The sequence below is a fragment of the Natator depressus genome, chromosome 11 (genome assembly GCF_965152275.1).
Source record: "Natator depressus isolate rNatDep1 chromosome 11, rNatDep2.hap1, whole genome shotgun sequence".
NCBI classification, from domain to species: domain Eukaryota; kingdom Metazoa; phylum Chordata; order Testudines; family Cheloniidae; genus Natator; species Natator depressus.
In genome coordinates, this window is record NC_134244.1 from 18,059,321 (window position 1) to 18,082,606 (window position 23,286).

Genomic DNA, 23,286 nt, shown 5'->3' on the forward strand with positions numbered 1-23,286 from the left:
TAGTGCCGTTTCTTTTTTGTTTTCTGAAACCCAGAAAGTGACGCAAAACAACTTTTTTATGTTTAAATTAAATTAACATGTTAATTCAGAATTTCCCATGGGAAAACAAACTTTTCTATCCAAAAAATTTCAAATGGAACCTTTTTTGTTCAAAATCTCTTACAGGGGAAAAATGTTAGGTTTCTGACCACCTCTATTTCTATGCAGCAGAAGGGCCCCAAGAATGACTACCACTTTCAGCTCTGGCCAATCACATTATTTCAGCATCAGGACAGTATTCTTAACATTTCTACAGAACGCATCCACACGAGAGCTGGCACACAGTGAAACGTTGCTGATTGCAATTGTGCTTGAACACTACTAGCCTGAGGAGATTTGCTGTTGATATCAAGGCTTCAAAACCAGGCCTGGCTTAATGTACTACCTGCCAGGCTGAGGTGTACAACGAACCCATGATCTCCAGTATAACTTCTGAAGCTGTGTGAAGTTTAATCATTATATTTACATGCTTGGGGGGAAAAAAAATCACATTTTGAAAAGTAATGCAAATAATATTATTTCTTAAGTGCTAACATTATGTCCATTGCCACTCAACTTATCAATAAAGGCATATTCCCTGCCCCCAATAGCTTATACAATCTAAAATTCAGACGTGATTGCCCTGGAAATTCAGGAAATGTTGATAACCTGAGTTTTTAAATATATATCACTTTTAAACAGTAGTGGTAATGGTATGATACTGAGGTCAGCTGGCATATGCAGATTTCATGGAAGGATTGGGTTTTCAGGAGAAATTGAAAAGATGATGATGGGGGGAGCATGGTTCACTAGGATACAGCTGATATAGACAAAAAATGTAATCTGTGGGTGTCAAGGCTGAATCCCCACGCTGTCACTCTGAGTGCAGAAGGTGAGGGCCCACAAGGATTTTTAAAATTAATACTTACCCCTCCAGGCTTGTATTAAACTCCCAAGGTTACAGCTTTTCTCTGCCCTTGGCTTGGTAAATGCTGCCACCACCCAAATGCCAAAAAAAAAGAAACCTTGAAGCCAGGAAGGAACACTTGGGAATTCCTCCCTCTGGGGTACCCTCAAGCCCTTTCACCTCCCCCCACCCCCACCCCCACCCCCACCGGGGAAGAGCTGAGACAGAAAAAAAGGAAATTAGCTGTTGCCATCAGCTAATCAAACAGTATATACACAAACCTCTTAGGACACCAAAAATCCAATTCTTTTCTTTAAAAAGATAAATTTTATTAAAAACAAAAAGAAAGAAAATACATCTGGAATTTAGGCTTTTGCTAGATTTTAAAAGAGCAATTCCAAAAATTAAGCACCCAAAATAGCTTTTTTGGGCGTTCAGCTTAAAAGTTACAAGCAAACAAAAGCATCTGGGATTAGCCCAGAGGAGTGCACAAGCCAATAAGAAATAAAAGAAATAACCCTAATTGCATCTTTTTAGATAGTCCCTAATTTTGCTTACATATCTGAGGCTAAGATAAGTAGGTTTGAGTATGAACTGATAATCTGTAATCATACCTGGTTTAAGAACTTTTGAACATGGAGGATTGGATGCCATGGGGAACAATTAATCATATGTAGAGCCTTTCACTTCTAGGTCATGGTTTCAGACTGCCAAAGGCTAGTAGATGTGAGGAACTGGGAAAAATGTCTTTATTTATTTCTGAATAGTATGTGTGACTCTGTTTCCCTGTTCAATTTTGTATTTCTGCCTGCCTGAATACGTGGAGTTAAATCAAATGAGGCTGTAAACAGGTTATCAAAAACCAAGCAGGAAAGGTAAAACAACGACACAGATAACATAGCATCAGGTACACAAATTGCAAAGGAATGAAGATGATGACTGGACCACCAATTGGGGGTTGGTCCAAGTGAAGATATTTTACCTTTTCCAAGGACAATGGTTATATGTGAGGGTTGTAAAATGAGTTCGATAGTCCAGTTTCCAGAGGATACATATCTGCATGGCAATAGTATCGTTGATATTGTAATAAGCACTAATTGGTAACCTTGCTAGGAGTCTGAGAATAGAAAATCCGAATCAAATGTGCACAGTAATCATCGCAAATTTCTCAAGTTCGTGTGAGAGAAAAAGGGAGAAGAGAGGGTTTGGATGGAAAGGTATTGACATTTCATCTTGAAGGGATGGAAAGATTTTCAAGAGATGCCTGAGATGGGGAGATATGCAGGAATGGATAGAGGATGGAAGGCTCTGGATAGAAAAGGAGATTTGGGAGTAGTTCGTCTGGATGTGTTAGCTGATTTCAAAGAAGTAGATGGAATCACCCAGGGAGAAGAGTATAGAGAGAAAATGGGAGAGGTTGGTACATAAAGCGAGACAGGGAAGCTTCCACTGCTGTTACCTGTTGTGTGGATAAATTAGAGGTCATTGGTCCCAATACTTATCAATCCAGTGCATTTCATATGCACCAAGTTCACCCACAAGATTTAATGGGGAAAATATAGAAAACCTAAAACAGAGGTAAAAGAGAAATTAAGTTGTTTTTATATTCCAGCTGTGTTGTTGCATTATCTATGTGTATTATATCCTGAGACCCAAACCAAGTGAAGGGGGCCAGGAAAGATATTTTGACCCTTGATTTTTACCAGTATATTGATTTTCTCTTTCAGTTGACATCTCAGCATCCCTATGCTGAGGTTTACATTGGGAAGCCTCATGTCTGGACTGTGAACATCAATGATCCTTCTGAGGTCGAGAAAGCAGTGAAAGCAATTTTGAATCAAAAGGTTAATACTTATTCTGTTCGTAATCAGTACTTGTTGTCTGAGCTACTGCTGTGCAGAGTGCCTCAAAATGTTAATTTCATTAAGAGAATTGAGTGCCACAGACTGGAAGGTTCTGTCCTTTTGGGGTCTTATGCCACACCCATCACTAGGTGATATATATGTGGTATCTGAGCATCAGAGTTTAGTACTAGATCCTGCACGTGCTTAACTTTACTCACATGAATAAAACTAAGCATGCTTGTAAGCATAAAGGAGTGTAGCTTTAGCATGTGAGTCTCAGAGTCCAAGTTATTAGATTTGTTATTGAGTCTTTGTAAGTTTTCTGTGCATTTAGTAAATCAGTTGCCCTATTCTTAGTTCAGTTGAACCCATTATTTAGCTATGACAGGAAAGCTATGAAGATATTTCTGCATTTACATTATGAGCTTTTAATGTAAGGATTTAAAAAATCAAAAGGCAGTCTGAAAACATTTTCAAAGAGCATCTAATTATAGAATCATATTTTCCTTTGGACTATTTGAATTTGGAAATTAAACAGAATTACAAACAGGCTGCTATGAGACATAGAGTCTTGTGCTACATTTATCTCTGCCACTGCTCAGTAAACTCTTAATTTCCCTCATTTAACATCTCCTCAAAGACAATCACTGATTAATTTTAGAATTGCCTTTGAGGGAGCAAAAATCAGTTTAATCTGGGGGCTGCATAAAACAGTGATTTGTTAATGACTACGTTTACTACAAAAGCACACCACAGGGACGCTTGCAGTAAAATGATTCCTTAAAAATTCTAATCTAAACACACTGTACTGTTTCAACAGATTGAACCTTATTTGCCCTATGAATTTACATGTGAGGGGATGCTACAAAGGATGAATGCATTCATTGAAAAGCAGGTATGACCTTTCAATGTTGATGAAATAAACCTATTTTAAAGAATGCCTTAGTATTAAAACTGTTTGTTCTTGGAATTACTTTTTTTTAAAAGTTTGGGTGCAAAGGTCCAACTCTGCAAATCAGGTCTCAGGACTTGTGGCTTAGCTCATAGGTCTTTGGCAGCCATTCTACTGCTATGATGGTTTGGTGTATGACAAAAAGAAACCACATCAGTGTGGTCTAGCAGTTAGCAAAGGGTGCTAGGTGTCAGTACTGGGTGTCAGGCAACATTTTTTGGACAAATAGTTTATTCAGCAAAAAACACAGTTTCAGTCAAACCAAAACTATTTGAGACTTTGCCACAAATATTTTCAGTCATTCGTAAAACAGCCAGAGGAGGAAAGAGACAGAGGAAGTGCAGCTGATGCTCCCCCTTATAAACTTTAGTCCAGTGGTTAGTCAAAGCTCAGTTACCACAATACAGAAAGGTAAGAGTTAAATACTTTACCACTTCATGGACTGCTCCAGAAATACAACTGAATGCTGAGGAGTATATGTATTTCAGGCTGTTACTATGAGCGCAAACTGCCCAAAATCAGCTTGTCATTTTTACACTAATATTTCCACTCCCATGCAATCTGCATCACTATCCGAGATCACTGGACATTTGTACTGAGTTTTTAGGAACAATTACATCAGTTTCTTATTATTTTCACAAACCTCAGCAAAATATTACTTTATCTCTGTGCACCAGTAACAAAAGCTTACGCACAGTTTTTAATTTATTGTAGTTTAGGGATTTCTGGGAAAAGTGGTTCACTTTAGCATAAGTATGGATTCTCTTAATATACATAATATTGGCTAAATAATTTTGGTAGCTGCTGATGTTGGTTAGTATTCATGGGCCTTGCAGAAGAAGAGGGATTTATGGGGAATTTAAATGAAGGTGGATGCCACACTGTGGCACAGCAAGGGTGTTCCAGCCATATGATATGTTAAGGAAGAAAGCATGAAGACAAGAGTAGAAGATGGAAACAGAGAAGCTTTAAGGCTCAAAGGGTGTGTCTACACAGCAAAGAAAAACCCTCATCAGGCGCGTGCCAGCCGAGCTGGTCTCGGGCTCTGGGGCAGTTTCATTGCTGCATAGATTTCTGGGCTTGGAGTGGAGCCCACACTCTAGGAGCCTGCGGGGTGGGAGGGCCCCAAAGCACAGGCTGCGGTCTGAGCCTGGAAGCCTACACAGCAATGAAACAGCCCCACTGCCCGAGCCAGCTGGCACAGGCCGCCCACAGGTTTTTCTTTGCTGTGTAGACATACCAAAAAAGAGCAAGGTGGGAAACCGTAAGAAACAAGAACAGGGAGGGATTGGGATGGTAGGCAGGGCCGTGTGGAGTCTCATTGGGTGAGGTTATGGGTTTTAAAATATTGATTTGGTGGGTGAGAAATTGGAGGGATCCAAAGAGGGAAAGTGATGAGATTCAAGTGGCAGATAACTTGTTAAATGTAAACGGGGGGAAGTGGCATGAGGTACAGGGAAGAGCTTCCTGTAGCTAGAAAGCTCTTTTCTTTGCTTTAATTAGTTTTTGGTGTGGATATTTGAAAGTGTTAGGTCTAGTTCTATAAATCTTCCTCTTTGGTTGATTCAATGTGTATCTATAACTATAATTTCTTATACCACTCTTGATCTTTAACTATTTTCTGACCTGGATTTCCCCTTCCCCTTCCCCTCCCTCTCCCCCTCCCCACCCCCCCCCCCCCCAATTATTGTTTAATTGTATATTTGTAAAATGAAGTGAGTAAGATGGGACCCAAGGACAAATGGTAGAGCAAAGTCTTTCTAAAAGCATGGTGACTGCATTAAAAAAAAAAGAATGTTAACCAGTCATAATTTAAAATTAAATTATGGGATACCAAAATGAGCTTGTAAATTACTCAAAAGCCTTTTTTTAAAATGTAAAATTGCTCGCTCTCATGATTACAAAATGAACTAAACCACTGAATGAGAGAGTCAATAGCAGCCATTAATAATAACTTATTAATTTTAATACTAAATGAGTTGCTATTGTTGCAGAGAAATAATTACTGTATATTGGGGCTTTGCATATAAGAAGTCACCATAGTAATCTCAGCTAATAGGGTCCATTATACCTGTGAAGCTTTCTTTTCAATTTGTGTCAAAATCATTTTTGCTCATGGTGACAGTCACATTTTCTGTATAAAGCATTTAGACTAACCACTTGTGTATACCATGTTGCTTTAGTTAATGGGAAAAAGGTTATGAAATCCCCAAAGCAACTATATGAAGCACCATGTTTATATGAAATCTTGGTTATCTCAATGATTATCAATAAAACGTTCTAGATTATCAGGGTTGAACTGTAGGCTGCTAAACCTATGCTACATTCTGTTGATAAAGTGCATTAAAACATTTAGGATATTAAGCATGTTTCAAAGACCGGTTTCTCTGTTTTGAGATGCTGGGGTTAGAATGAGAAAAGCTAAGCAGTAACAGGTTAGGAATGCTTTATATAGACCAATATAACTACACTTCTTTTCATTACAACTGTTCATCCAGGACCTGATCCTAAGAAGCACTAGTAGCTTCTGCTCTCTTTGACTTCAGTGGGAGTATCCAGGTACTCATTCACTTTCAAGATTAAGCTCCCAGTTCCAACAGTACCTGTCTAATGAGATGTCTTATCTTTCATAATTATAACATTCAAAGAGGTATTTTTGCCCCTTTATCAGAAAATAACACAATGCTAATGTATTGTTGTATTTACAGAACAATAGAATATATCCTTTAAGATTCCACACTAATAGACCGAAGTTCCTATGGGTATCAAAGTTAACAATGAAAAGGGGGGAATCAGAAAACACAATACAGAGTAAATGAATCATGAAAGATATTAAAAGCAGACTGTTTCCCGTTTAAGAAGAACTGGAGCAGTATGAATGGGGCAATTCTATGCCTTATGGCAATAGTTCATCATTTTAAAACCTTATGGAGTTTTGATATTTTCCCCATAGACAAGGGGATTGGTTTGGTTCCTGGGATTGGCAACAAGATACAGAGCCTTTCATCACCAATTTTCTGTTGAGGATCAGGCTTATGGTGACTGAATGCTGTTACTGACACTTTTTGTGGAACTAAATGACACCTTGACTGGCTGTTTCAGCAACGTGGTGAAGGATCAAATGAATGGGTCTTCAGTTACCCAGGGTTTTCACGTGGCATAAGCATTGAAAGTAGATTTAAAAAAATCATTTAAAGACATAGTTTAAATTTTTGTTTTTAAAAAGTTATTTTAAACTAATACTTCACTGGTGTGTGATGTTGAATGTGTCTGCTTCAGATTTTTATTTTCATGTATTGGTCCAGGTATTTCATTTACCCCTCTTTGTCCTGAGCATGTTCTCAGGTATCTCACCTTTCAAAAGCAGATCTTGCTACTCTCAAACATGCTTTTGCTACTTCAACACCAAGACTATTGCAGTGTGCTCTATATAAGGCTACATATTAAATCAGTTCAGAACTTCTGCAGAAGGTAGCTGCCCAGTTATAAACTGGTGAATCCTATATGAAACCTGTGGCACCCGTGCTCTGGGATCTGCCCTACTTACCTGTGGCCTTCCCAGATAAATTTAAAGTTATTAGTTTTTACCTAAGTTCTAAATGGACTGGTACCAGTCCACCGGAGAGAGCACCTCTCTCCCTCCATGAGGTGCTGATGTTGGATAATAGAAAAGGGGGCTGACCCTACTGGGTTCTGTGGAGATTAGCAGGTGCAAGCCTGCCGACAGCTAAAGGAACCTCCCCCAGCCTATGGGGAGGATCCACTGAGCCCGGGAAGTCAAATAATTACGGGGGACAACAGAAAATATAACTGGGATAGGTGTGAAGGTCAAAGGGTCAAAAAAAAAGGGAACCTGAAGGGGACACCGAGCAGAGAATCCCAGACAATGCCCACTGCTCCTTGAAGATGTCAAGGAAGCCAGTGGACGCCGCCCAGAGGAACTCTGCCCGGGTGCATGAACAGAGGGAGGATCAGAAATAGGACCCACAGTCGCAGAGAACCCCCTCTCCCTGGTGGTGTAGAGGGCCACTTTGGCCATTGCTAGCAGGAGGTTGACGAGGGGGTCCCATGACTTTGTGAGGCCATGGATAGGGTGTGCATATATGGGAAGGTAAACGTGCGCCAGGGTCTCTGGCTAGGGGCTGATGGCAGGCATTCACTATATTCACATTCAGTAATATTAAAGGAACTGGCACATGAAATTGCAAGCCCAATAGCAAGGATTTTTAATGCATCTGTAAACTCAGGGGTCATACCCTGTGACTGGAGAATTGCTAATATAGCTCCTATTTTTAAGAAAGGAAAAAAATTGTAAGCAAGGTCTTGGAACAAAATATATAGGTTGTATAGATAAAGAGTAAATAGATTCTATGATCATATTAAATCTCATGTTTACAAATGAGACACATAAGCCATCCTGCTTCATAAGGCAACCACTAACTTAGAGATAGGAAGAAATTTCTCCTTGGAGGAAGAACAGCACTTTTTGCACTTTCTTCTGAAGCATCTGGTACTGGCTAGTGTCAAATTTTTGTTAGATCCATTGTGATGATAATTCTTATTAAAACTCTCAATCTATCAGCCGAATACAGGTAAGATGGTCTTGCTGCCAAAAAAAGAGTTTTCTAGGCTTTTAATTACCACTGCTATTTTCATAACCATAGAAAAGTTTTTTCAAAGATTCTGTAATACTGTACACTTTGTCACTGCAGGATTTCTGTCATGGGCAAGTGATGTGGCCACCATTAAGTGCACTGCAGGTAAAAATTACTGAACCTGGAAAATCATGTAAACAAGTTTGTCAGGAAAACCAGCTCATCTGTGAGCCATCCTTCTTCCAACACCTTAACAAAGACAAGGATCTGCTGAAGTAAGTATTGAGGAGTATGGAAATATAGTTGGGTACCTTGTCTAAAGGCGGAGGAGGAAATAGTGCTAATGCAGCTGTAATGTTGAGTGGTCAAGTTCTCAACTCCGGAAAAGCAGAGTTAAAATTGAAAAGATAAATCTTAAATTTGTGACTTTGTGCATATGTTGCCTTAAAATAGTCTCTTATAATATAAATGTTAATTAACAGCCATATAAATTCTAATTTAAATACAGTATGTTAAAATGAAAAGTTTAAGCCTTAAAACTGTTCTAACCATTTGAAGAAATCTTAGTATTTCTTCTTTGAGTGCTGGTCCCTGTTTGAATTCCACTCTGGGTACACAGGCGCTCCATGTGCCTGGAGCCAGAGTATTCTCACAAGCAGATTCCGTTGGTCCACACACCTGTCCCTGCTCTCCTCGTGCTCTGTACTGAGGATAAAAGGAGCAGGGTGAATCGACAGCCTCTTACCGCTGCGTGGCCTGCATCAGAACTTTCAGTGTCTGGAGCTTCTTCTCTACTCACTTGATCTTCAATCTGTAAATATTTGAAAGCTTTTTCTTAGTAAATAATTTTATTGTAAATAATTTTAAAGAGGTTTTTTGATAACTTTTAGTCCCTGTAGGGTAGTTAGCTAGATTACCCCAGATCATAGGACAGCTGTGCCCCCTTAATTCTCCAGTCTGGTGTGCACTACGCCCATTTTGCTGTGTGAGCTGCCACTCTGCCCACTCACCCCAGCCTCTAGCATGCAAATCATCCACATATACAAGAGTGCTATGTCCAGCCACTCTTGAATTATGTATGGGGCAACACCCACATATACCTAATCCCAGTCTTGCACCCCAGAAATGTACTGTCTTGTACCGCTCAGTTACTTACTGAGCAATACAAGCTCATAAAATCCATCATTTTAACAAAGAAAATGATCCAATGAACAATAACTGACTGATTTGTTAATGACTTTTTGCTGGGGCCTGCCTGCCTCCCTCCCTCCAATTGTTTCCACATTTTCACCTACAAATGATTGTCTTCCTGCCTCCTTCTCCTATGCCATAGATCAGGGTGGCTCTTTTACTGTTAAAGTGTGGCTCCTCACCCCCATTCTCCCCCTACCAGACTGGGGCGGGGAGATCTCGGGGCTTCTGCCTTGTGGCAGGGTGGTGCTCCTGACTCTCGAACTTCTGAAGATTATTGTATGCGGCTCAGAGAGTCAGTAAGTTTGGCCACCTCTGCCATAGAGTCTCTACCCAGCTGAATCCTTCTCTCTCTCTTCCTCTCCTTTCCCCTCCCTGGCTCCCCCTTCATCCCCAATTTTTTGGTGACTGCTCCCCCAGACGGTGGAAGATTGCGTGAGAAATATGTCGGCTCTCCTTCAGTGATTCACTGGTCCGTGCCGCTTACAGTAGAGGAGGCAGCAAAGAGGCAGCTGCAGTGTTCAGCTCTGCCCCCACGCTCCGCAGTATACTCGCAACAGGAAGCTCAGCGTTTAGGAGGGAGAGCAGCAGTCTCTCTGTCCTGCCTGCCTGCTTTGCAGAGTGCCCTTAAATGTGAGGATGTTTGCACTACAGCAGGGATCGGCAACCTTTGGCTCACGGCCTGCCAGGGTAAGCCCCCCAGCGGGCCGGGCCGGTTTGTTTACCTGCCGTGTCCACAGGTTCGGCTGATCACAGCTCCCACTGGCCACGGTTCGCCGCTCCAGGTCAATGGGGGCTGCGGGAAGCAGCGGCCAACATATCCCTCGGCCCGCGCCGCTTCCCGCAGCCCCCGTTGGCCTGGAGCGGCAAACCGCGACCTGTGGGAGCTGCGATCAGCCAAACCTGCGGACGCTGCAGGTAAACAAACCGGCCCGGCCCACCAGGGGCTTACCCTGGCGGGCCGCATGCCAAAGGTTGCCAATCCATGCACTACAGTTAAGCCCCTGGGCTGAAGTTGCCACAGTTGCCAGATTGTAGCCATCCAGGATAGGTTTGCCACACCTCGGACACTTAGTAGATATAGTTGAGGAGGAGTACTTTGTACCCTTCAACATTGAATTTCCTGTTTTTAGTGAGTTTGTGTGCGAGACACTAAATGTTAATCCTAATTTTATCTGGGGGAGAGTGAAACGTGGAATGATGAAATTAACACTTCTGCAATATAAAACAAATTAAAATTCCACAATACAAGAGCTGATTTGAGGCAATTGTTCATGCAATTTTAAATAAAAATGTTTATAAAGCTGTATTTATCTTCATATTTTTTCATATTGCTCTCTCTAACGCTGGTTAATCCTGAAACATCCATATTCATTGACAATTAACAATTAGCATTTCTGCAAACTCTTTCTCAGTAGTGTCCTAAATATGTAGGCTCCAAAACCCTTTCGCATTAGATAAGTTAGGGTCAATTAAGAATGCTTATCACTTATGCATTAGGGAAATCAGCATTACTTTCAGGTATCTGTATGTATGTGTGTAAAATGATCACTTTACAATGTCAATCAAATGTAGTCAGAAATTGCAGTGCAACAGATGACTAACAGGAAGTCTGCTGTCTAGGTTTGCTATTTCCTGCTGATTTTACCACAGATATGCCTTTTATGTATTCAAGAAATGTTGAAGCTATACAACTTCTGTTGGAAACTGAAAAGAGCCACACAGATGTAAAACTTTTTTTTATCCTGTTGACAGGCTGTCTTGCTTCCATCTTTATGGTTGCTTAAAATAAGGAAGTGCCTAGACCAAACAGTGAAGAGAATCATTTTTTGTTGAATTCTGTAAATTAGCTGTCTTTCCTAAATGACTAAAAATAAACATTTAATGTGCTCATTGTTTAAATACTTAACATTTATTCACAGTGGTATCTAACCTATCTCAGTTATTTCTTGGCCTCAGCGTAGGAAAATACCAACCGTTACTACACAGTGGTATTTGAGTGACCAACTGACTTTTCAGTGGTAACCACCCTACTTCAGCTTTGCAGCCAGAAAATAGGTGACTTGTCCTTTTTTTGTATTTTATGCACACACACCTGAATGCTGCTAAATGAATATGATCCAAGCCTTTTCCTGTTTCATACATTAGGTACCAATCAGTATGACATGACGTAAGACAGTTCAAACTCACCCCCTCCCCCATTACACATGATAAAATATAATGGGAAAAGCCCTCTGTAGAGAAATGACCCTGTACTAGGAACTTTTGGTCACATTGATTGGAAAGAGGCCAACATCTGAATTATGTATTGCCAAAAACCAAATGAAAAAAGCACTTATGTTAATGCTTCTGATACTTTTATGGACTAAGTAAGATGACAGTGGTTGGCTCAGGATATTGGTAATGAGACACAAAGGTTTTTATTTCTCGATCACTGGTCTGACTGAGACTTTATGGAGAGAATCTTAATTGCAGTTCTTCTATACAATTAATTCTGCAGAATGTCCCTGTTACTGTATTTATCCAGCTGTAATTGGTCTATACTGTGCTTAAATGAGGGAAAAATTGCTCCCTTACAGATCTTTGTCTGCATGGAAGATGCAATATAAAGCTAATACATCTTTAATGTAAGCAAAATGTGTCCTCAATGGAGAAGTCAAATGATGAATTAGAAGAATAGCTTTTTACAGTTCTGGATTAAACCAGAATCAGAGCGCAGAGAGGATTATGTTACAGGAAATAACTGTGCGTGCTGACTAGCATTTAATGTCTGCAATTGCTCGTTCAGAATAATTGTCCACTGCAAATATTGCACCTTTTTGGTCCAATCTTCATTAAGAATTGAGATACTCGGCAGACAAAATTTTCCCATCTTGGGTTATAGTATTTTATCTGACAAATAGCAAAGATTTGAGAGCATTTCGTAGGTAATATAGTCTGAGTAGAAGGAGGTACAGTAATGATGTACCATGTCCAAAGAAGGCTGCAGCAAATGAGACAGATGGATTCCATACTGAGAATAAGATGGAGAATGAGAAATGGAGAACTAGAGTGGCAGCCAAAGTCAAAGAAACTCTCTAGGAGGAATGTTAGACTGAATGTCTTCCAATTCATGCCACAAGATCAAAAATGTTGTTTGATTCTCTGTTGCATTGTCATTTCCCCTCATTCTTGACTGTTTCCCAATTTAACACTCATACATTCTGCTACATGTACTGTTTACAAAAAGTTCTAAAGACTTCATGGAACAAACCAATCTCAGCTTCTCCTATCCCTGCACAATTCAGTGCAATACAAAGGTAGGGAGGCACATCACAAAACCAGTCCCATTTCTACAGGACTCTGAGGCTTGTCAGTTTAACATAGTCTGAAAGTTCTTTATTGTTTTTTAATACTTAACATTTCCAGCTTAACTTTCTGTAGGAACAGAGCCAGACTCCTAATGGGATGAAAGTATTTTATGTTGCTGCTTAGCATCATAAATATTGATCAATTTCCAGCGCCAATAGGCAGAATAAGGGTTGCTATTATTGGAAACTTGGAAAGTAAATGACTAATATTCTGTTTATGCCCGTTGGCTGTTTCTATAACCCAGCAGTTACTATGTGATCTATATTAGCCTATTTCTGTTTGGCTGAGTGTTTACTTGAAAACTGTGTAATGTAATATCATGGTATGATTTAATTACTGCTCTAGTTCAGGTTTTTTTGAGCTTTTTATAGTAAGGCTATTGTCTTAGGAGTGAAAATTATTTACCTGAATTGCTATAAATGAATGATGGGAATGTGACTTAAACAAGTGTGTCTTGCTTTATAGGTATAACGTGGAATGCCAAACTGTTGAATCTGCAAATGATATCGTGGTCCCATCTTTTGATGAAAGCAAGAAACACTGCATTTTTCAGGGCGATCTTTTGCTGTTCAGCTGTGCGGGATCCCATCCAAACCACAAACGAATCTGCCCCTGCAGGGACTATAATAAGGGACAGGTTGCACTTTGCAAAGATTGTCTATAGCAGCAGCACCTTGCTTTAGTTTTGGGATGAACAAAGTGGTTTTGAGAGAACTACTTATACTTCCTGCACTTTTGTCCAATTGTCTGCTGCAGGCTGAGCAAATGCTGCCAAGCGGAGTTCTCTGAGAAGAGGGATTCATAACGAACATCTAAATGATTTTTATTTTTTTCTAAGTGAACACTTGCAGTGGAGCTCTTTGAAATCTTCCACCTACTCAAGGAAAAGAGAAATAAAGTTCCATGCTTTGTAACAATTTGGAGATCATTGCGAAGAACAGTTTGTAGAAAATTCCCAGACCCATCAAACTTTTTTTTGTTGTTTTTTGGATGAAACAAGTGTTTTTCTATTTTTTTTAACAAGTTAAAACATCCCGTCATCGTCAGCTAAGAATCTGAACATCATTCCAGTAAAAAAAATGGGGGGAAAATGCACGTGGCGGGTGGGGGAGAGGACTACATTTATTATTGGGGCACTGTTTTGGGTGCTGCTGCAGCTTGAATGGCTATAAAATGGTGCATTTCACAAGAACTTGGAACCACAAGGTAACACAAATAACAATACATAGCTGCTTGCTCCCAGTCCTTTTTTAAATCCTCACATACTACAAGGTATCGATGGCATCCCAACTACTGTACCTGGAGCACTCTAAACAGGCAGCTCTGGGAATGTGAGGATCAGTGGCTGCCAGTGTGTGACAAATTCTGTTGTTGCTTGAGAACTGATTATGATTGTGACCTACTCTGGTGTGGAAGCGCCGTGGAAACATACGGCCATTTTAAAATGGACTTGTCATCTTCAGTTTACTGGGTCTGTTTCGAGAGTGATCCTTGGAATTTGCCCATGATTCTGTTGTAGTCTGCCTATTCAAAGTACTGTGTGAAGCAAAAAGTATTCTGCATCATTTGAGCAATATTGTTTGATCCTCAGTTTGCTATACCTTACAGTAGTTAAAACATTACTGCAAGACAGAGAAAGGATCAACTAACTATAATTTTCTGTATCTTAGGAATGTGAACAGTCTTCATAACAAGCTCTGTTTTTAAAGAGGAAGATATTTTAAAGAGCAATTATGAGAGAAGGAAAACTTCTTAGGAAAAATATTGTTGATCGCTTTTCTGGATTCTTTGTCCTTTTTTTAAATAGGCGACCCAGGGATATATTTAAAAACTACAGTTAATTACCAAGAGTTTGAATTGAAATTCAGACTTGTTTAGAACAGTGAACCTAAATCTTTTTAAATAGTAACATGTATCTCTTTTTTTTTTTTAAAAGAGTAAATTTCTATTTTTTTGCAGCACAAGGTGACATGTTTGAAAGCACTGTTCCTGGCTGGGAAAAATTACGTTAAATTAGAGGGAAATGAATTGCTTAGTCTGCAGTAGGATTTGAAAAAGACCATAGCTTGCAGGTTTAAAACTTGGGTATTTCCCAGTCATAATTGAAAAACCTCAATTTGATTTTTTTCCCCCTTTGTGAAGATTTAACAAGCACTACCCAGTCTCTCCATTAATGAAAGTATAGGCACTTTAATATTTTTCTCTAGACTATATCAGGTTCACTCATTTTTTTTATAACCATCATTCATTATCCGTGTGAGAGTATTGAAGTCTCTCATGACCTACCAAAGACCAAATAAGGGAAACACGACCGAAACTGTCAAATTATCAAGAGAAGTTAACAGAAAAGTAGAAGTTCAGTTTCCAACTTGAGTGTAATTTCAAGTATGTTTAAATTCCCTAATTCAACACTCCCATTTCATTGTTACACGATGTAACAAGTACTGCAGACTAGATAGAAATTGGTGTCTAAATGATTATTGAGTATCCAGAAAGCATATATGGCAGAAACCTGGGCAGCAGTGTTTATCAATAATAACTGGGATGTAATGATAGTAAAGCTTCTGTAATTGCAATAATTCTGCAAAAATGGAACATAACTGGTTACTTATTAGGCATAGTTTTGTATGAAAAGACATTGAGCAGTTTTGGGGAGTGTCCCAGGCATTCCCTCAGTCAGAATGGATGCTGTTTGCATTGGCTTTTAATATCCAGGGAACTCTGATTCTTGGCTTTTTTTAGAATTGGAATCTGAGGTGCCTCAACAGTTCATTTTAGGTGTTCTCCATATTCCTGTACATATGATACGAGTACAGCCAGAAGAATCCCAGGCTTTAAAGAAAATATGCGCACCAATTTGGGCCTTATATCTGGCATTAACTTATTGGTGACAACAGAATCTGCCTTTTTGTGATGCAACCTGAGTTTCTGTAATCAGAAGTGTAATAAGTTAGATGGAACATCACATCATACATTGGCAATAAAGACTTGTGCAAGCGTGCTTAAACAACCCAAAGCACCATGCCTACTGTAACATAACAATTAGAAACCATTTGCTGTTGTTTTTTTAAAAAAAGCACTAAGCTGTAAATACACACTTGCTTGTTTCTTACCGTTGAATGGCTTAATACCATTTGTTTTGCCTCTAAAAACTGAGGATAGAGGATTTCTGCTAGTTTGTTGATACTGCCATCTCTGATGCACTGTATTGTTCAGTAATATAGTGCTGTCAGTGCAGTCTTTACCCCAGCGGGGGGAGTTATGATCTCTATAGTATTTGTGTTTATTTCTGAGCTACTGAATTTTTTTACTGTATATTGGAGGAAGGCCAGGGGGGGAGAGAGAACCATTAAGCTCCTTCCAGTAGCAGAAATCAGTGAAAAAAAATTTTGGACCTGGGGCGGGGGCGGGAATAATCAGTAGAGCTACATCCTACTCCCACTGAAAATTTTGGGAATTTTGCTGTTCCCTTCAAAAATCCTGCCCAAAATGAGACATTTTCCAAGGACTTTGTTTTGTTGTTGTTGTGTCCAAATCTTGAAGATGCGGAACTCTCTTTTCGAAAGGAAAAGTATTCTTACAATGTGCAGCTTCAGTTTTATTTTCTGAAAGAGAAAAGCATGTTAGATCATGGGAGATAACTTTCTGCATATGCATATTCTTTGTTTTCAAATTTCCGCTTTGCTTGCCTTGAAGACTTATTGGATAGAAAAAAACTGAAGTTGCTATCAACATTTAAATGGATAGTGATTCACTAAATCTGATACTTTGTTTTTTTTTTTCTGTGGTAATAGTCTTTAAATTTATAAGCAAGTGGGTTCTTGTACAACAACTGAACACTCCATTCAGCAAGTAAGCACTCAGGCAGATGCATAGGGTATTATTTTAGAAATTATGAATCATTCACTAAAATTGTTGGCCATTTTTTCTAAAATGTGGACACACAATCTTCTGTTAGACTCCATAATTAAGCTGAGTCTTTCCCCTCTTACTTAAATAATAAATGTATAGTCCACATACTGCACTTGAATGATGGCTTTGTGGAAGAATGATTGGTTATAAGATGGGATTTCATTAATGTATGTATTTGACTTTGTCACTGAAACTCGCACTTCCTTTTTCAGACTTCATTTTTTTTGCAAGAATTAGTTTTGGATACCCTGACCAGTAATTGATGGAAATCAGGTGTGTCAAAACTGAAGTATAACAACCATATTATAAGCTCATAAACATATCCGTCATAAATCAAAACATTCTTTTGTTTTAAACTTTTGTATTTTTTGTATGTGACCTGATTTTTGAAAAATCTTATTCCTATGAGATTAGAAAACTTGAGAAAAGAATTTACATAATTTATTACGGTTAACATAAAAGGCTTGCCTTTGAAAGGTAAAGTTGGTAAATATACACTGTTTAAAAATGCCAATAAAAACCTCATTTATTTCATATATGCAAGTTGATTTGCACATGTATAATTAGATACGCTTTTGGCATATTTGGCTTAGTTTTCTTTATGGTTGTGTGTCTTTTTGTTTCTCTCTTTTTGTAATTTATTAGTTACAATTGTGTGTGTTGCTTAATGTCAGATTTAAGTTACTTCTGCAAATATTTAATGTTTGTGTGCCTTTTTATTTTTGGATGGATGTTTAGAATGTGGGCACTGTGTGAACAAGTATAATGGAACACGGATTTTAGGGTTGAAAAAAGGCCTTGTTGCTATATAAATACTAAGTGTGACTTCTAAAATGGTTTTTAAATAGCAGCGGAAAGTTGTCTAGAAATATGAAGGAAAAGACATAAAAGAATCACCATTGTAAATGTAAAAGAACAGGAGTACTTGTGGCACCTTAGAGACTAACAAATTTATTAGAGCATAAGCTTTCATGAGCTATGCTCTAATAAATTTGTGAGTCTCTAAGGTGCCACAAGTACTCCTGTTCTTTTTGCAGATACAGACTAACACGGCTGCTACTCTGAAACCCATTGTAAATGTAATATCCTTTGTTAGAATCATAGAATATCAGGGTTGGAAGGGACCTCAGGAGGTCATGTAGTCCAACCCCCTGCTCAAAGCAGGACCAATCCCCAATTTTTGCCCGATCCCTAAATGGCCCCCTCAAGGATTGAACTCACAACCCTGGGTTTAGCAGGCCAATGCTCAAACCACTGAGCTATCCCTTTGAATATGTGTGGTCTGATGGGAAGGTAGTGTATTGGGATTCAATATTTAAACATAGCTCTATTGTTTAATGACCTTGGAGCAAAATAGATCCACTATGCCCCACAAGAAGACAATGAAGAGCCAGAAATAGCTATTAAAATTGCCAAATGTGAGTTTGTCAAGGAAATGGGAGAGACACATTAAAGATTGTGAGGCACTCAGATACTTCAGTAATGGGGATCTATAAGATAGACTTGAGTCTGGGTGCCTGAAAATATTTTGTTCATTTGCTGGCACTACTAGCCAGAATACAATCGTTTGCTTTTCATGGCTATCTGACTTTATGCAATTAGAGTCCATAATTGAGAGGGAACTCAAGGTACTCAGCACCTGGCAGGCTCTTGGCAATTTAGAAATGTTTGTCTTTCCTGCAGGAAAAGGATATTTTGAATAGCTTATGATCAAATTTCAGTGAGAAAGTAGCATGATCTAGTGGACTGACCTTGGAAATGGGGGGCAGGAACTCCTAGGTTCCAGCTGCAGCTCCATCACTGACTTCTGCGTCATTCTGTAAGTCATTTATTGCCTGATTTTTTTTTTTCCCAAAGGTTCTTAGTCCCCACAGCTTCCATTGACTTCAAATGGAAAATCGGGTCATTAACCTGTTTCTTTTCCCTCTGTACAGTACAGTTCTAATACTTAGCGTGCTTGCGTACCTCAGCCTGGTGGTGTGAGGACTTTAGCTTGTACTCCACTTTGAAAATGCACAGTACAGTGCAACATAACGGCTAGTGTGCCCTACCCCTTTACATGGCTGACTTACCCAAGTGATATAGATGATTTGGAAGCTTAGAGTTGTGTTTTTAATATATACAAGCCCAAATTGCTTTCTCAAGTATGTCTGGCTCACAGTGCATTTAGGGCCAGATTCTGTTTCCATCAAAGTCAATGGTGAAAAGGACTTGAAAGGAGGCTGGATCAGATACTGGTAGCCTTTGCATCCACCCCATCCATTCTGTTTTCTTCAGATTAAGAAAGCAGCTACTCCCTTTAATAAACAGGAGGCACAGTTTGATTAACAGTTTGATTCTAATGGGATAAAGGTTGCACATTTTAAATTACTTTTATCAATGATAGGCTCTCTTGTGCATCTATCAGTCATATATGGTTCTGAATAGTTCACTGCTGCTATGATGTATCTTTCTGCCATGACACCTCATTTATTTAAAAATGTATATAATATTTTAAATAGGTTGAAGTTTTGTTTAAATATCCATTCACCAGGTCTGTGGGTGTGTTTCAGTTTCTAAATAAAAACACAGATGACAGATTCCTAGTATGACAATCTTAAGTGGGAAGTGAGTGATGAGTTGTTGCTGTATCTCTGATTTTATTCAGATGTACTAGTTTTGTTGGCATGGCCACTGCTTTCTGATATTTGGGCCACAGCCACTTCACTTTTATCTCTTGATTAGCAGAGCTACATCCGCTTCTAGTTCTCCTTTGTCCCACTGTCTTTGGGGTGGATCCAATCAATGAGATTTTCAGTTGGCATCAGTCTGCTTAGAACAAGAACAGGGAAGGCTCAGGAAGCCTTTATATAAATGTATTGCTGTTACTGTAAATCCAATATTTAAATATATTGCTTTAAAATCTGTTATTGAAACAAATCTTTTCCTTCATATTTTTAAACTTCTTTATAGAAAAATATTTTTTCAATTTGTTTAAAACTTTTCAGTATAACGCTATCTAATAGAATAAGAATGTGTCAACAAGATCAGCAAACTGGCTCCTGAGCATGAGTGCAGACTGTAGGAAATGTATAGCAAATGCAAATGGCTGAAGCTTGGCTGTCTCCCATTGAGTTATCAGTCCTAGCCTTGCTCACAGAGATAAATGTCTTCACACAGGCCAGCCACCACAAACCTCTTATTTATACTTGTACATGGCTTAAGTTTAATTTAAGTCCTTTTATGTTAATACTGTTAAAAACAGCAATACTATTTTGAGTCGGCAGACCCACTCTAACCCTTCAAGAACTCAACATTAATTAAATTAATGTAACATTGTCAAATAGTTAAGACCCAGTATTTGCTCTGCTTTAAATTGTAATAAAATTGGAATAACCTCAACATGCCAAACAGAACCTGCTTTAAAAATCCACTTACTATAAAATCTGTAATGGCTTTCTGTCTGCTGTCTGCAGGAGACATTAATACTAGGGGTGGTCTAGACTGACACTGTGTGTCCAACAGCATTAAACTGGACTGCCCGTGTGAGTAAAGCTACTCATTTGCACAAGTTTTTTAGGATCATAAGGGTGCATGTTGCAGCATTGCAATATTATGGACCCCTTCCTGTTCCGACTGAAGTTAATGGCAATGTGTCCATTGACTGCTGTGACAGGAGATGTTTGCATCACACCGGAAGTACTAACTCTCTGGTGTCACTGTTAGAAAGCATAGGGCCAAATCCACTCCAACCCTCTGCTGGCTGTGCATCAAGGGTTCAGTCTTTCAAGGTGCTGGACACTGGCCCTGATCCAACAAAGCAATGGCTTAGCTTTAAGCAAGTGAATAGCCTCATTGAGTTGATTGGGCCTACCCATTTGCTAAACGTTAAATACTCTGCAAGATCAGGACAGTGTGTGCAGCACCTTGAGATCAAGCCTCATAAGAGCACAAAACACATGGGCCAAATTCATCCCTGCTGCCACTCCATTAGCTTCAGTAGGGTTATACCAGGAATGAATTTGCTGCATTCATTAACAAATTTTTTGCTGTAATTATTGATGCTGGAGACCATAAAAGAAAGTAACCACCTTTGTTTGTTCTCCCTAATAAATACAGGGAGGAACAAGGAAATGCAATATTTGCCAAATGGAAAAGGAAATTACCAGGGTCAGAAATGTTACCTGGAAGATTCTAAAGCTATTCAAGAAAATTTAAAAACTATAATGAAGTATTTTGAGTTTTGAAGGGCCTAATTCTGTTGTTTTTTCTCTCAGAAAATTTTGAAGTCAGTGGGAGATTTACATGTACACAAGAACTTCAGGGTCAGGCTCACATTATTTGTTTTTGTTTTTAACTATCTCTTGAAATTTAGTTCTTTGCTTTTCTGAATGGTTGTGTTCCACTATATTAGGTTCAAGCGGTTTGATTCACATAGTACAAGTTGCAATGGCTGGTAACATATTGTCAAATTATTGAATTTCATTAGGATGGGATTCTTTAAAAATATGTAAATGTCTGAATGTGTATTTTAATGGCATAGAACTACACTTTGGTTTTGGTGTTGTAGAGAGAACTAGGGAGAACTTTATTTTTCAATAAACTTTTTCTTGTGTGATTTGGATTTGTGATTGTATATGTGCTTAAATGGGAATTCCACCAGCTGCAGTTTTGCAAGAATCACAGCAATGTGATTTGCATTGCAATAGTTAGTGAGCTGCCCATATTTCTGTCATGAAACCCTCTATTCAAAGGTGATTAAACAACAGTAAATAATTCTGTCTAAATGGATCCTGGCAGATAAGACAGCTAGGGAACCAGTTCTTTACATGAGATATTTGTTGGGGTGCGGGGGTATAAAATCTGGTATTTTTAATTTACCAAAATTTAGCAAAACAAGCTAAAAATACAAATTGAAAAGATGAGATTTCATTTGAGGAAAGCACATCAGTAGCTGAATGTCCTCAGATTCTTGAAGGATTTTTATTACACAAATGTGGCAGTGGAGCAATGTTCCCTCTAATTTTTGACAGGCCATGTGGGCAAAAAATTTCTTCTGTGCAAATTGTTGTGCGCGCACACAGCTTAGAGGGAACAGTGCAGTGGAGTTGCTATGGCTTTAAGAGACTAATATGGCAGGTATTCACTGGCACAATAAACCAAGTAGCTCCAGAAGAAGAGCTATGATCTCTTGGGTCAAATGCCACCTTATTTTAAGGAGACTTTCTATGTATTTACATTTCAGACCTTAAAGAGCTTGTGAGCATTCTACAAATTTTCTTTTGCAACTTTCTCACTCGTACCACTCCACGGAACAAGTGACCAAGCTTGAAACTTTAGGCGACATGCTCAGCTGGTTTAAACTAGCATGTCTCCTTTTGACATCAATGGAGTTAAATCAGTTTACACCAGATGGGGATCTAGCCCCTTCTGTCTAATTTCCTGCATAATGTTATGAGACATCACTAGTAGGCTGCTTGTTGTATGTTTAAAGAGATTTGGAGTGTGAATTTACCACAGATGGTAGGTGCCAGATTGAGCACTCTGGAGACTGAAGTCCTCCATCCAGAAACTGGCACAGCACCAAATCTCTACTGCACAAACTTCTTACGCTACCCTGTCAATGTACCTCAGCTGTTACCCTTTTGCTGAGAGGGTAGTTCACTCTCCATTCCCTTTCATTTCTTGGTGTCCCTGCTGAAGTCAGCAACAAGTTTTCCAATTAGGGTCAATTTCCATGATGGCTTCTGGGGGGTGCAGATGTTTGTCTTTTGGGACTGGAATGAGACTGCCAACTCCATTTCTTCTTAGCTCTTGTTGCATGGTCAAGGCCCTGTGCAACTTAGTCTATCCCTTCTTCTCTGCTCTCTTTTCGCTAGCCCTATTTTGTTCTCTTCACTCTGCCTGCTGAAACTGCACACCTGACCTTATGCTTTGCTTCCCTCTTTCACTCTTGTTCCCAGGCCACTTTCCATGAGGCTACAAGTACCTTCAAATCTGATCTGCCAAGCCTCTGCCTTTAATCTATCAAGGAGTTTATAATTATAGGCAAAATCCAACAACATGCACTGGGGGAGACCAAGAATAACTTTAAGTAGGTTGTAGACATGGGTATGCAGGAAGGTATGTTATCTGAACGTGTAGGCCTCAGAGAAGAGGTAGGTTTTGAGGAGGGATTTAATGTACTTTGGGGAGGCTGCGGGAGGTGCTTTCTAGATCTCTCTGTTGCTGTTTGTCCCAGTACATCTGGTGGGGACAATAGAATTCTCTTTGGGAGTGCTAACCTTTTTGGCAGTGCTAAAATGTGAAAGTAAAAGCTACTTACAAATACAATGAAGACCAGCTCTTTTGTCAATATTATGTTTACTATTGTAAAACTGCCCACATATATGATCAGTACTAATAAACTATAAACAACTGTAATTTGCTTCTTTTCAAGTAATATAAAAAAGAAATCTCTCATTTTATTACCATTAATTTTTTCTTTTGAACTTTGATTTTTGTGTGTGTACAAAAATTAACTGGAAATCAAAATAT

The 23,286-nt window shown here is 39.0% G+C and overlaps 1 protein-coding gene across 2 annotated transcripts in view; it reads left to right on the top strand.

Annotated features, from left to right (window-relative positions):
* Positions 1–21,354, top strand: part of MGAT5 (alpha-1,6-mannosylglycoprotein 6-beta-N-acetylglucosaminyltransferase) — a 229,209-nt gene extending 207,855 nt beyond the window's left edge. For both annotated transcript variants that reach the window (XM_074967256.1, XM_074967255.1), the window contains 4 exons: positions 2,653–2,769; positions 3,590–3,664; positions 8,434–8,591; positions 13,324–21,354. In XM_074967256.1, the coding sequence (XP_074823357.1) occupies positions 2,653–2,769; positions 3,590–3,664; positions 8,434–8,591; positions 13,324–13,522 (549 nt within the window). In that variant the 3' untranslated portion in view covers positions 13,523–21,354. The remainder of the gene's footprint in view (positions 1–2,652; positions 2,770–3,589; positions 3,665–8,433; positions 8,592–13,323) is intronic.
* The last annotated feature ends 1,932 nt before the right edge of the window (positions 21,355–23,286 follow it).